Source organism: Filicampus tigris, chromosome 12 (assembly GCF_054856515.1).
Source record: "Filicampus tigris isolate MCC_2025a chromosome 12, RoL_Ftig_1.0, whole genome shotgun sequence".
NCBI lineage: Eukaryota > Metazoa > Chordata > Actinopteri > Syngnathiformes > Syngnathidae > Filicampus > Filicampus tigris.
This window is the reverse complement of record NC_141228.1, coordinates 20,499,965-20,513,713: the sequence shown is the minus strand read 5'-3', so window position 1 is coordinate 20,513,713 and position 13,749 is coordinate 20,499,965. Positions and strand designations below refer to the sequence as shown.

Genomic DNA, 13,749 nt, shown 5'->3' with positions numbered 1-13,749 from the left:
GTCCCAGGACATTTTCCATAAAACACCTCTGGAGCAAAGAGGGATTTTTTTTTCCCCTCATTTTTTTTTGGGCTAACTTGGAAACCATTTTCAGGTGGAGGTTTGCCAAGAAACCTTGCACACCCTCATCATCGGGCACATGGCTTATGACATTTACAATCTTGATTAGTTTGATAGAGCACTTATTCAAAGTGTGAGATCACTTTTCCTCCCCCCCTTTCTGATATTTTAGCTTTGCGTGTTTTTAGGGGGTACAAAAAGGACAGTGCAAACAATTTACCGACCATCTTTATTTACCGACAGAGGTCTCCAATAGCAGGGCAGGAATTCACACATTTGCAGAAGCACGTCAGTTGTTCCACACAATGAACAACAACTGTTATTTCTTTCAGAGCGATTATGCGAGTGGTGGTGGTCCGGGCTGCCGTTGCCAATGAAACCGTACCGGCCGGCGCAGGACAGACTGTAGAGACTGCTGAAGCGGAGTGTGTAAACAGTAGTGGGTTAGGGACGCTTCCTAACCGCCCCTTCCCCCCCAAAAAATAATCTCGAATGAAGCCGATGAGATGGCTTCTAATGAACCTACTGGACCAAAAAAGAAAAAAAGAAAAAAAAAAAAGTGTCATGATTAGTGCTAATTTAGTAAAAAAAAAAAAAAATAAATAAAAAAAAAATGTTGACTTCCTCCAAAATAAAAATGACCTAATATTGTCATACAAAACAAAGCCTCATCATCAGAGACGTCCCATTTGCACCGTGATCAAATGCAATCAATTCAAAAGAACTTAGAAAATTCGTTTTACAGGTCGCCCATCTTACAAACGTAGACCTTCCTTTGTAGAAAATACAAAACAATATTCCAGTGCAGAAGCAAAAAAAAAAAAAAAAAAAAAAAAAACCCGACAAATCTCAATGAGTGCAGCTGTAACGGAAGATCGCCGGCGAGTGGGCAGCAGCGTCCCCCCCCCAAAAACGATGCTTGACTGTTTTTCCAAATGTGTATTTTTTTTTAAAGCAGCAATTACAAAAGATTCGGACAAATGCATAACCTCTGAAAAAAATACTGTATGAAATCATCCCTGCTACTTTGTTTCCAAGTACAAAAACCTCTACCAATAAGCTGCTCCCGAGTAGCAAGAAGTCCATTTTCTTTTTTGTGGTTTTTTTTTTTGTTAATTTATTTTTTTTTCTCCATCGGTTTTGTTTTTATTGGGTAAAACGCAGTCCTCACATTGAGTGCCACAGTTCATGACAGTCTTCTCCCGTCGTTTCACTTAGCTGAAGGATCCAGGAACATGCAAGCCTCGTAGTGGAGGTGCTCGGGGACGGGCGGGGGGCTTCCTGTGGGCCCCCGCCCCAAAGTGTAGCCAAGGCTCTCAGGCCAGGGCCGGGAAGGCCTCGGGGTCGTCCACGTTGGGCACCAAAGCGGTCGACTGGAGAGGGGGGTGGAGACACATAACATGCGTTAGCTTTTTTTTTTATCACCTTAATGTAGCAATTTGACATGCTACTATGAATTTTCTGAAAAACACAAGCAATAAATTCTTCTGTATTACCATAAAAAAAAATAATTAAAAGGGAAAGTCAACGAAAACATTTTTTTTCCCAATATGTTCCATGCAAGCCAAAACAGCATTGTGATAAATATTGCGTTTGTGGAATAAGTGTTAATCCACTCGTTTTTAGGCATCTATGCTGGCGGCCATTTTGTGTTCTGTCGCCTGAAAATGACATCACAACTGCTCACAACGACCGATCACGGCTCAGATTCAGAAAACAGGGGAGCTTTGTTTGGTTGTTGTGAGCAGTTGTGATGTCATTTTCAGTCGACAAAAGACAAAATTGCCGCCCCCAGAGATGGCTAAAAACGAGTGCATTAACACTTATTCCACAAATGCAATATTTTTCAGAATGTCGTGTTTCAACTAGTGGGCCTGCTGGGAACAGACTCTTGAAAAAATGTTTTGGGGTTGACTTCGTCTTTAAAATATCAGATTTATTATTCGAATATTTTACTCTCTTGCTTAGGCTAAAATCACCGCAAATGAACCAAGAATCAATACGAAAGTTTTTGTACCTTAACAATTAGAGTTATCTTTGGCTACGTTCAGAATGCGGGCAAAAAAAAAGACCCTAATCGGAACATAAAAATGTAAAAAAATAAACAAAAAAAAAGCGTACCAACCCCAACCAACCAAAGGGGGCAGAGCTTTCAAATTGCAGGCAAGTCCAATTTATTTATATAGCAGTTAATCACAGCAATGTCTCAGAGAGCTTCCATTGCCTACAGTTAACAAATATGAACGATTTATTCTATTTCACTCCCAGGAGGGCAAAGAAAGAGGGGAAAAAAAAAGCCTTTGCGATTTGACAAATTGCATTCTCCTACGCGGCAATGTTGCTGGCAATTTGATCCCCGGTCGAGCCAGATTTGTACCTTCTCGGTCCTTCCTCCGCGTGACGGCCTGGGGGTGTCGCCGCCGCGCTCGCCGGGGGGCGGGCCACCGCGTCCGCGCCCTCCCCGCCCGCCGCGCGGCCCGCCGCGTCCGCGGCCCGTGCGCCCGAGGTCGCCGAAGTTGATTTCCAGCTGGGACGTGATGTCGTTGGCCGGCTTGCGGAAGTGGGGCTCCTCCTCCATCTTAACGGACGAGCGAGACGGCGAGTCACTTGCGTGTTCCTTCCACGCCTTGCCGGGATGCGCGGCATACGCGCGACGCGGGGAGCTCACCTTAGACTCAAACGCCTCCGGGTCTATCAGCTCATCCTTTTTGCCCTGCGAGGAGGAGGAGGAGGAGGAGGACGGCGCAGTCAATTAGAAAACTTCAAAACTTCAAAGCGTCTCTCCAAAAAGTGCATTTCAACTCACTTCGGCCTTGGACTTGTGCAGCACGAATCCTTTGTTCCAGTCCGCACCCTCGTTGGCCTTGCGGATGTTGAACTCCACCTTGGCGCGCTCCTTGTCCTGCATGGCCTTCCACTCGTCCAGCGTCATCTCTTTGGGGCCTTCCTCCTTCACCTCCTCCACCTCATTCTCCCTTCAACAAAAACACGAGAGGCGCGCCGTGAGTGCCCGTGGCGGCGGGCCAAACAGATCTCGCGGGCAACGGGCAAGCTCAAGTTACTTGTTCTCAGAGTCGGCGGGTGGATGCTCCTCGCCTTCGGGGTTCTCCTCTGTGACGTTTGACTGGTCGAGTTCACTGCGCGGGGGGAAACCGGGGTGAGATGAATGCCAAGTCAAAAACGCTCGCCGGCGGGTCCACGGGCTTTCACGCTCAGACAAAATGCTCAGGAAACGTCAAAACAGGCATTTAAACCTCCACGCGTGACATCGGCGAAGCTTGGCATGGCCGTTTTTATTTATAGAGCACACTTGCGTTTCGTCTTCGTCTCACGTCATCCGGCCAGGTGTTTACATTGGCCACGGGCATGTCTGCCTTCGCCGTTTAACTTCTCCATCACAACACTGGCGATTCAAATGCGCTCTTTTGAGTAGAAAATGCAGCGGCTTGCCAGTAAACGGGACAGACGAGCGTTTCCGTTCGTTTGCGTGACGCACGCTCATCACGCATCAATGTTGGAGGGTGGCCGACTTACTTGAGTTCATCCTTGACTGTGCCCCAGTTGTGAGATCCACTTCCGCCTCGCTTCTCTTCGCCTTTCGGACCACTGGGGGGGGGGGGGGGGGAAGAAAAAAAGAAAAAAAACATTTGCATGAGGCAGCATCTCAACAGCGCAACCGATGCAGCATGCGGGTTAGTGCGCCACCTGGCGGGCAGTTGACACGCTGCACTTTGTCTTCTTAAAGCGGAAGTCAAGCCAAAAATAATCTTTACAGTACGCACTACGCCGCCCCAAGTCGAGTCCGAACGCGGCATTCCGATTAATACTGCATTTGTGGGATGTAAATGAAACAGCAAAATCCACCCGTTTTTTGAACCTGATGGAGAGGCCAGAGGTGTTAGGTAAATCCAACAGCTAGGTAAATGACGACCTAAAATTAGCACTAATGCGCTAACGTTAGCTTCCATGTCAAGCACGACATTAAAACGTATTTTGTTACACACGACCATGTGCATGTATGAATAGTACATCAATGCTATATAAAGAGTGCCACTTTATTCCGGATCGAGGACGGAAGGCTCCACAGTATATCTTTATGACTATTTACTGTTTCGCGGGCGGCGGCATGAAAGGGGTGCGGCAGACACACGGGGAGAGGCGGGGTTTTAGTGAGTCGGGTCTTACGTCCCGAGTTTGAAAAACAGCCGCCAAAGTACCTCACATTACACAGGAAATGAGATCGCCATTGTGCCAAAGGTATTATTGTTATAGGGCTGCACAATATATTGAAAAAAAATATCGTCGTTGCAATAATGGCCCGTGCAGCATCGCACATGCGTGCAATACGTTTCAGATGGAATCGTTTTCTTTGATGTGACTTTGACCGATCAGATGCAACCTTAAATACGCATCGCCGTCCAATAGGAGAATACTTACATTAAATTAGATAACTTGGGAAAAAATAGATTAGAAAAAATTCCAAGCTATTAAAACGAATTAGCTAAGAATACATTGAGCATGCTTATTTGCCACATGAAAAGAAAAAGTCAAATACTGCAATAATATGGCACGATATAGGTCCTTTGACTAACTGCCAATTTCATTCTATTACTTGGAAGTGCACGAACAACTATTAAAGCGTAATAATCAATCCCGGTAACTCGGTGCCCATCAACCCAAACATCGCCCGGATCTGAAAAGGCGGCGGGGAAATACTTACGCTCGGTCGCTGCCGCTGTGTCTGTCAAATTCCCGCTTCCCTCTGGAGTCAAAGCCGTCGCTGCGACCCATGCCGCGCCCTCTGCCGCCGCGGAAGCCCCTGCCGCCGCCGCGGCCCCTCATCGGCCTGTCGCCGACGGGCCTGGAGGGCGGCAACGGCAACAATCATCGACCGGCGACTCGCCGGCACGCGCGGCGCGACAACGGGCGGAAACTCACTTCTCCACTGAGAATTCGCCTCCCTCGGGCTTGTCGCCGGGCTCGCCGGGCGGCCTCTCGAAGCGGCGAGGTGGCCGCCTGTCCGTCGGCCGTCTGTCTGCGGGAGGGCGGCCCTCGCCCTGCTGGCCCTGCTGGCCCTGCTGGCCGCCCTGGGGTCTGGGGCCTTCGCCTTCCGGCTTGCGGCCCATTCTCCTCAGGCCGGGGCCTGCAGGGCGACACGGTGACAAATGCAGAAACGAATAAATGCAGTGGTACCTCTGTAGTTCAAGCACCCAAAAAGGAAAATGTATCTAAAGTCTCAATTTTTCAAGAGAGGAAAATAAATTCAAGTATAAAATGTGGATTATCTAAAAATGAAAAGCAGTTTATTACTAAGCGGAAATGTGTTTTGTTTTTTTTTTTAACTTCGGTATCTTCAAGCAAGTAAAAATCGATTTTTATCCGAATACGCAATTGTTCGATTTGAATTTTCAGTAGAATCTCCAAATCATTCGACAGCTGCAGCGCTACATAATTGCAAGTGAAGGCAGTTAAAACGTCTTGCGACTACCGACTAACCCCATGTAAATTTCTGAAAATATTTAGCAAATATTTACATACCTTTGAAGGCACAATCATGATTGCATAACGCATGACTTGGAAATGCTCCACAAGTTACTGATGCTAATAAAACACCTGTTGTGACTGACAGTGTTGACAATCCTAATAAACTTGGAAGCCTAACTCGGGCGCAAAAGTGCTTACGATTGGTCGTTCTGGAGTCGAAGCTACCACTTGTGACAATATTTATCACATAAATAGTGCGATAGTGCACTGCAAACTACGAATGGTGCTGAAATACCTTTGTGAGAGGGTCAATCCAAACAAAGCTAGTTTCGCAGGTCAAACTGGGGTGAGTACTTACAATCTACGTTTTGAATAATTGTCATTTCGATCTCAATCAAAATAATCATGATTATTTTCCCCCCAAAGCCATCCAGCCCTTACTATACAATTTTAGGGTTTAGATCGAGCTCCTGATGGATTAATCCACTTGACTATCATTTCCGCAGCACGTTTGAGGACAATTGTCTACGAGAGATTACACTACCGTCAATCATTAGCTGAGGCAGCAGCGGATGAATGGTTTGGAATGCGGCCCGTGACTGCCCCGGGTTTCAAACCCCCCACCCCCTGCCCCCGTGCCCACCCGACTGACATTGAGGCAAAGCCCCTGAGCAAAACACATCGCAGACCCGTGAGCTCAATCACATTGTGTGTACAAAAAATGAACGTCCTGAACACCATTGTGGCTCCCACCGTGTTACTTCCTCATCTTGCCTTGGCAGCACATGGCCACCGTCGGCCGACACATGGTGGAGACATTGCTTCACTTGCCCTGTATACCGAAATAGAAGCATCCAGCAGCTGTGTGCAGCACACAGGGTGCACCTGTCTCATCTCCTCTCCAGCAACGAGATCGCTTGACCCCCACACTCGTACACACGCATGCTGATCACGGCCAACCGTGGGCACGCGAGTACATCGAACAGTGCAATTGTTTTAGATCGACTTTGAGCGTGTGCACAACAATTAGCATGATGCTAGTGAGAAAGCAAGGAAGTGCTGCTTGGGAGTAGCATGTGCGCGCGGCAGTTGATCTGTCTGTTGACAACGCGCACAAGTTGCACGCCGGATTATCGATTTGACATGGGCGTTCGTGACATTTCACTTTTGTATTTTGCTTCCCTCGAAGCGTATTTGTTGTTAACATATGACGCCAAACATGCATTCGAACGTCATATTCACACAGGGCCCGGGCCGTCAGTGAGGGCCTCAAGCCGCAACAAAGTGCGGTCTTCCGAGTGGTTATTCATAGAGTTTATTGTCTCGCAAGGTTATAATATGTTTATACGGGGTACAGAGGTGTCCGCGGAGAAGGGGAGCAGATCAGAGAACCCCGCAACCGCGCCGAGCTCATGGCAGTTTAACGCACCTTGCTACAATGTTAGCTTTTAGCATCAAGTCCCCCCCCCCCACCACCACCCCTCCGACATCCTAAAAAGAGGCGGCTCGAAAATCAGAAAACGTGCTCACCATCTTTCTTGAGCGGGACGGGAGCCTGGGGCTCTGCCTTTTTGTCGGTCAACGGGGTTTTTCTGTCTTTTTGGGACTCCTTTTTGGGCTGTTTGGCCGCCTGGGCTGCAGACTTGGCGGCACCAGGAGCGGCAGCCTCCTTCTTCTTCTTCGCCTCAGCCTGAGCCCGAGCCTGCTTCATCAGCTCAAACGGATCCGATTCATCGTCCAATAATTGGTCGTATCGATTGGTTACGGCGATGCCAAAACCTTCTTGCATTTGTCCGGGCATGATGGCGCCCCTTCAGCAGGATTTTCCTCCGATTCTACGAGGCTGGGTGCGAACACTTCGCTAGGTGAAGCCACAAGATGGCTGGGGAAAGGAGCTTCTTCTCTTCCGGCGCGATAGACATACGGGACTTCGTCGGAGAGGCGCGGGTGGGGCGTGTAGTCCGTTGGGGGCGCCAAGTAATGGGGACACGCCCGTGAAAACTACGTTACCCACAATGCAACGGTAGCTCGTGTTGTTCGGCGGCTGGGATGCCTTGCACGCGCTTTAAGACACTTTGCCTTCGTTTTGAGTCTTTAAAGCTCGTCATGCCTTTAATTCATAACTTTGCCCTGCTTTGTGTCAAAATTAGTAATAATAATATACTCGCATGGCTTGTATAATCCCCAAAGTGACGACAGTAGCTTCGACAGAGTACAAATCAAAAGTCCAATGTGGTGAACGCTTCATAATGTTAAACTTTTTTTGTTGTTTGCTTGAGCGTGGATGTCGAAATACGATACACGCGCTTCAATAATTTTAATGTAAAAAATGATACATTGAAATATTACATTTTCAATTCAAAATTCAGTTAATGAACTAGTGAACAATTTGGGTTTTCACAAAAAAAATCTAAAATAAACAGCAGTGAATTGCCTTTTTATTTTTTTAAAACTACAAGTGGTTAATTGAAATGTATTTGTATATTTTGTATTTTATTTCATTTGAAAGCGAGATCAGTAAAATACTTTTCAAATATAAATTGATTACAAATTACATTTAAAAAAAGTACTAAAACTCTTTAATCTTTTGCATACACATTTAGAAAGTTTTTTGTGTGTGTGTTTTTTTTTTTTTTTTTAACATACATTATTCTAGGAATGACCTGACCCATCAGACTTTGACATAAATGAAACGTAACTCTTGACCACAAGTTTGCCCATCCCTGGTTTAAATTGTTGATCTAATAATATTTTGAGTTGTGATTTCTAAGGAAAGTCAAAGCCTATAACAGCTGATGAGTGCAAAATTGCCAGAGAGACCGCATCCATTTTCTCCGTCGTACAAATTGGAGACAAAATTCCATCAAAGACCAAAAATAAAATATTTTAGTTAACGACTGACAGTCAGAGAGGGGTAAATATAATACTTTGTTCATTCATGTGCTTGTTGTGTGACCGCACTGCATCACAATGACAGGCGTTTCTAATATTAAGTCCAGTACATCTTATCAGCACTGACAGATGGAGTCACCGTTGGTCCAGCCCACAAAACGACACCCGCCTCAGCATCACCTGAACGCACAGCAGCCCGCCATCCCCCTCAGACATGACGTCCGTTGTCACCAAGGCCATGATGGAGTCCTACGCGCTCATGATTTTGGTCATGGGGACGTTCTTCCTGTACTTCTGCGGCATGGTGTGGGCTTTTTCCAACCCCAAAGTGAGCTGGGCGGACAAGCGGCGCAGCGAGAATGCCGGGACGCAGCCGCCAGCCTGGTCCGACGCCGCAGACGAGCTCACTCGCAGCACCTATGTACGCTTTGGGGATGACACCGAGAGCCTGCTGTGGGAATCTGACGCCTTTTGTGCCGAGCGTTATGGATTTGACAACCTCGCGTGCCACGCATCTCCAAGCAAGGAAGAGAAACATGTTATTCTTGACATTTAGGTCCAACAAGGGGATGCCAAGAGAACAAGAAGACTATACACAAAGGCATTCAGACTAAGGTAGTTCAGCATTTTATTGTTTCTTGCAATCAAGTGTGCTTAACTTATTTTTACACTTGTGTAAGAAATTTTAAAACGTGTAATGTGATAACCCTCATATAAAAATATGTTTTATGCAGGCCCACTAGTTGAAACAAGGCATTCTGATTAATATTGCATTTGTGGAATAAAAGTTAATCCACCCGTTTTTAGCCGTCTCCGGGGGCGGCCATTTTGTCACTTCTGTCCACTGCAAATGACATCACAACTGCTCAGGGCTCAGGTAACGACCAATCACGGCTCAGCTGTTTTCTGAGGCTGAGCCGTGATTGGTCGTTGTGAGCAGTTGTGATGTCATTTTCAGTCGACAGAAGTGACAAAATGGCCGCCCCCTGAGATGGCTAAAAAGAGGTGCATTTTGCTGCTTCACAAAGGCAATATTCATCGGAATGCCGTGTTTCAACTAGTGGACCAGCATAAAAAATATTTTGGGAAAAAAACGTTAGGGTTGACTTCCAACTTTAAGAGGCTGTTAAGATGTTACTGGTTTCCTCCTGACTTCCCTCTCCAGCCGCAGCAGCTCGTCATAGAGCGCCTCTGACGTGTCCAAGTCGACATCCATCTGCAAAGATGGATATGAGGTGCTGCATCATTTTAAACTACAGTATCCTCTCAAGGACGCTCATTAAAAGTGAAAAAAGTTACTCATCTAACCTGTCGTGGCTGTGTGTAGTTGTGGCCCAGAACAGATGTTAAACTGTGGTATTTGGCTAGTGGGTCCAACCTTTCAGGTTTTTGATTAAAAAGCCAAAACTACAAAAAGGAGAAGCAAATCAATAATTGTCCCAGGGCGTCTTTTTTTTTTTTTTTTTTTTTTCTTCAACGTGGAATGTCGCTTCGGCTTACCAACGCTTCAGCGCCGTTGTAAGGTGTCAGGGTGAAAGTATTGGTGAACACTCTGATCTGATGACACGCCGTCCATTTGGGGTGAATGACATCAGTCGAACTTTGAAATACTTTTCACGTCACTCACCAGCCACAAGAGAGGCAAAAGCAGGGTCCAGAGGAATGCTGGCAAGGAAGGCAGGATGCCGTAGGTCAGGTTGGTCATCACAAAGCCAGGACAAATCGCAGATGAGTATAAGCCCTGCAGAGTAATAATCAGTCAAATGCACATCTGTCTGGGCGCTGTGCATTGATAAACATGTCAGGAATGTGACAAAATGTCAGAAGTTTCCAAAATGGTCTTCTCTCAGCACAACAACGAAGGAACCTACTTTGGAATTTCCACAACACAGAAACTCGGCACGGGCGTTATTATTTCAGCTAGCTCGTCAAACGAGCATTTTTTAAAAACATTTTTCAAGCTATCGTTGTATTAAATTCAATTTGTCTTCCTCGTTATCTATATTTTGGTTGATTCATATATGACAGACAATCGTGATTTAGGTCATTTAATTACCTGACATGTTTCGGCTTGTACTTCCGCCAAAATATTTTTTAAGCTAGCTCGACCGTGACGTCAAACGAGCATTTAAAAAAAAAAAATTTAAGCTAGCTCGACCGTGACGTCAAAAGCGCATTTAAATTTTTTTTTTGTTGTCACAACCAACCAACCTGCTCGTTGTAGCGCGTGTTGATTGCCAGGCTGAGAAGGTCGGAAGCATACTTGGACGAGCTGTACGGCTCGCGGCCCCTGCGGTGCTGAACGTCTTCCAGGCTAAAAGCCGAGCGGCGGGCGTTACTGGAGGACGTCCAGATGAGCTGAGAGGTCTGGCCGGCTTGGCAAAGAAGCGGCTCGAGCTCCCTGATCTGAAAGGAAACACACATTAACCTTACTTTTGGATAAATAGAGGTGAAAAACAAAAAAAAACTAAAGTAATTCTTGCTCCCTCCAAATCGTTTGTAATTGCCTACATTCATGATTTGAACTGGAGATATACCCCAAACTCCCAATTCAAATTTATCATACAGCATTGATCTAAAAAAATAAAATGGCCTGCAGATTATGTAATTAAGATTCTTAACACACAGACAGAAAACACTCTCCTTAACTTCCACTAACAACCCAGGCTAAACTCAGTTCCTCCCCAACACACAAAGATCTAGAAACAGTTAAGATGCATCACTCTAACATACTTCCTTGAAACCAATTACTACTTTCCTATATTTACTAAATTCCCCAATAACAAAAACATCCGTGTTTGGTGGTAAAGCTCAACGAAAGCGCTTCAGTCTCATTATGCGACTTTCCCATTTTACAATTCCCTGCAAACAAACCGCAAGCACAATACCGCCTGTGACCTTACATCTGGGACAGCAAAGCTATTCATTTTTAATGAGTATACTTGCTCAAGTGACAGACGTATCCAGTGTAGCCCGCATTCTGCTAAAGTCACCTCAAAAGTTGCTCCCTTTGCAGAAAACCAATGTCAACGCGTCTTTCTACCGCCCGACAGGGACGGACGGACTCACAAGGAGGAAGTGACCGAAGAGGTTGGTGGCAAATACTTCCTGCAAGCCATCTGGAGCGACTCCATCCTTCTGTGTTAGGATGCCCTGGCCGGTTGCTAACATGGTGATGATATTGCTGCCCAAAAAAAAAAAAACAACAACAACAAAAAAAAGGCAAATAAAGTACAGTGATTATTTATATGTTGATTTAGAAACCATTCTTCACCCAGTGGAAGTAATGGAAATAATTAGTTGCAAAACAAAAAATGAAAACACAATTGTGGAGTCTTTCAGTGCTCACGGGGGTGTTTAAAAGCAAGTCACTTTAAACATGTTTTGTTTGGTCATGCTACAAAGGTTTCATTTGGACAATGATTTATGCCTGATACTACACAGGAGCTCAGATTTGGCAGTCAAAGCAAATGGGGGGGGGGGGGGGGGGGGTTGTTAAATGTGCGCTGTACCTGGAAAAGAGGCCTTTGAAGAAAGCCTTGAGGTCAAATTGCGGGTTTGGCATGATGCCCGCGTTCAGGTAGACATAATCGAGCCGGTTAAACCTGAAGAAGACAACAAAAGTTGAATATTTGGACTGTGGTGTGGACAGCATCTGCAAACAGCGGGAGAGGGAATAGATTTGACTGGATGTCAATAAAATGGGCAAGTGTGCTATGCTGTGCTCAGTGAAATGTGTATGCAATACCAAATTTCCTTATAGTGGTTTCTGGGTATATTTTCCTTAAATAAATAATAAAGGCCAAACCTAACATAGACGCCAGATATGGTTAAATAAGCCACGGTGGCTCTAGGCAAGGTAAGCAGAGCTGCTTTGAGTGCTGTTGGATGAACAAATTAGCATTAAGTTCTGATTAGCAGCACTAGTCAGAATGTCAACACACTATGAAACAATATTGCAAGAATCCAAGTTGAATTAAGCAATGCTGTAAATCTTGAGTGAATCCTTCCACCTGAGTTGGAGCTCCCGTGCAGCACTGAGCACCGAGCTGACGCTGCTGGTGTCCATCTGCAGCAGCGTCACCCGGGCGGCGGGGTGGGCGGCGAGCAGGGCGGAGCGAGCGGCCTGAGCCCGCAGCGTGTTCCGACAGGCCAGACACAGGTGGAGTCCCTCGGCATCCTGGGAGCCGAGCAGACGCTCGCACAGAGCCAAGCCGATGCCACTGCGGGGGAACAAACAAACAAGAGGTGGGAACTGGAAGTAATGTACAAATACTTGGGAACTGCATTTAAGTAGATATTTGGGGGTTCCGGAGCTTGCTGGAGTATTTATTTGTCTGACTACTGGATTGTAAACTTTTACTGTCTACATTTGAAAACAGATCGGAACTTTTTACAAACTTTTGTACGTTTCTATACTTTTTTTGTTTTTAGGTAAAGTACGAGTGTAAAGTCTGTACTTCTAGTTTTACAACAGTATTGAGGATATTTTGACCATACCTGTACTTTTATGTAAGTCAGGTGTGCTCAACCCCAGTCCTCAAGAGCTCATATCCAGCCTGTCTCCCTGCCTGCAACTCAACTGATACAAATGATCACAATCGTCATCAGGCTTAGCGCAAAGCTACCTGATGAGCGGATCGTTCGAATCAGGTGTGTTGCCAGCTAGGAGAGGTGGATACAGGCTGGACAGCGGCTCTTGTGGACTGAAATTGAACACCCCTAACTAGTAATGTTCTTCTTTTGCCCCTCTGCAAACACAACTTGGTCGCAGACGCGGAGCGGTTATTTGACCCTTCTGGGCCACCGTAGTTCTTGCCCACACAAAGCGCGTAGTGCGCCAAAACTAGTCCAAGTAGTTTAATAACAAACCAAAAACACCTTGAAAAAACAAACTTATTGTATTGATGGCATCGTACATTGACATATTACACCCCGCTAATACTGATTATGACCGCGACTATTTCTAACTTGTTGTTAACCACCACGCATCGGCGCTCCACAGTAAATGACTTTTATATAAAAGCAGTCTTACCTGTTGGCTCCCGTTACCAAAACAACCGTATTCATATTTTCATTACCTTGCTAACTAAACTAAATCGAGTAACACACCTAGTACGAGTACTTCTCTCTGCACAAAAAGCTCCTTGCTTTTGAACTTGTCGTGAGGTCATGTTAGACCCGCCCCCTGTGTTCTGTGATTGGATAGAACCGTAGCACCCCAGCCAATAGGATCACGCAAGTATGATCGGGCTAGGAGGAAGGACCGCCCAATTGCTGGGGGTCATGAATAATAAAGCGACAGTATGCCCG

The 13,749-nt window shown here is 45.9% G+C and overlaps 2 protein-coding genes across 4 annotated transcripts; both read right to left on the bottom strand.

Annotated features, from left to right (window-relative positions):
* Nucleotides 1-275: 275 nt before the first annotated feature.
* Nucleotides 276-7,522, bottom strand: LOC147139085 (SERPINE1 mRNA-binding protein 1-like). Of its 2 annotated transcripts, none has more exons than XM_086046934.1 (9): nt 7,075-7,522; nt 4,999-5,203; nt 4,781-4,921; nt 3,595-3,666; nt 3,123-3,197; nt 2,867-3,038; nt 2,729-2,773; nt 2,438-2,638; nt 276-1,433 (listed from the first exon to the last, which is right to left on the bottom strand). In XM_086046934.1, exons 1-9 carry the CDS (start codon nt 7,343-7,345, stop codon nt 1,377-1,379), a joined length of 1,239 nt encoding a protein of 412 aa, XP_085903060.1. In that variant the 5' UTR covers nt 7,346-7,522; the 3' UTR covers nt 276-1,376. The 2 variants fall into 2 exon arrangements, with proteins under 2 accessions (XP_085903060.1, XP_085903061.1); XM_086046935.1 differs by having other exon boundaries at nt 2,867-3,035; nt 7,075-7,514.
* Nucleotides 7,523-9,392: 1,870 nt separating this feature from the next.
* Nucleotides 9,393-13,634, bottom strand: LOC147139084 (3-keto-steroid reductase/17-beta-hydroxysteroid dehydrogenase 7-like). Of its 2 annotated transcripts, none has more exons than XM_086047760.1 (9): nt 13,549-13,634; nt 12,450-12,659; nt 11,949-12,041; nt 11,506-11,620; nt 10,648-10,842; nt 10,064-10,177; nt 9,937-9,993; nt 9,745-9,843; nt 9,393-9,652 (listed from the first exon to the last, which is right to left on the bottom strand). In XM_086047760.1, the coding sequence occupies exons 1-9, from the start codon at nt 13,608-13,610 to the stop codon at nt 9,563-9,565; spliced, it is 1,035 nt and encodes a 344-aa protein (XP_085903886.1). In that variant the 5' UTR covers nt 13,611-13,634; the 3' UTR covers nt 9,393-9,562. The 2 variants fall into 2 exon arrangements, with proteins under 2 accessions (XP_085903886.1, XP_085903887.1); XM_086047761.1 differs by having other exon boundaries at nt 9,398-9,652; nt 13,472-13,630.
* Nucleotides 13,635-13,749: the final 115 nt, after the last annotated feature.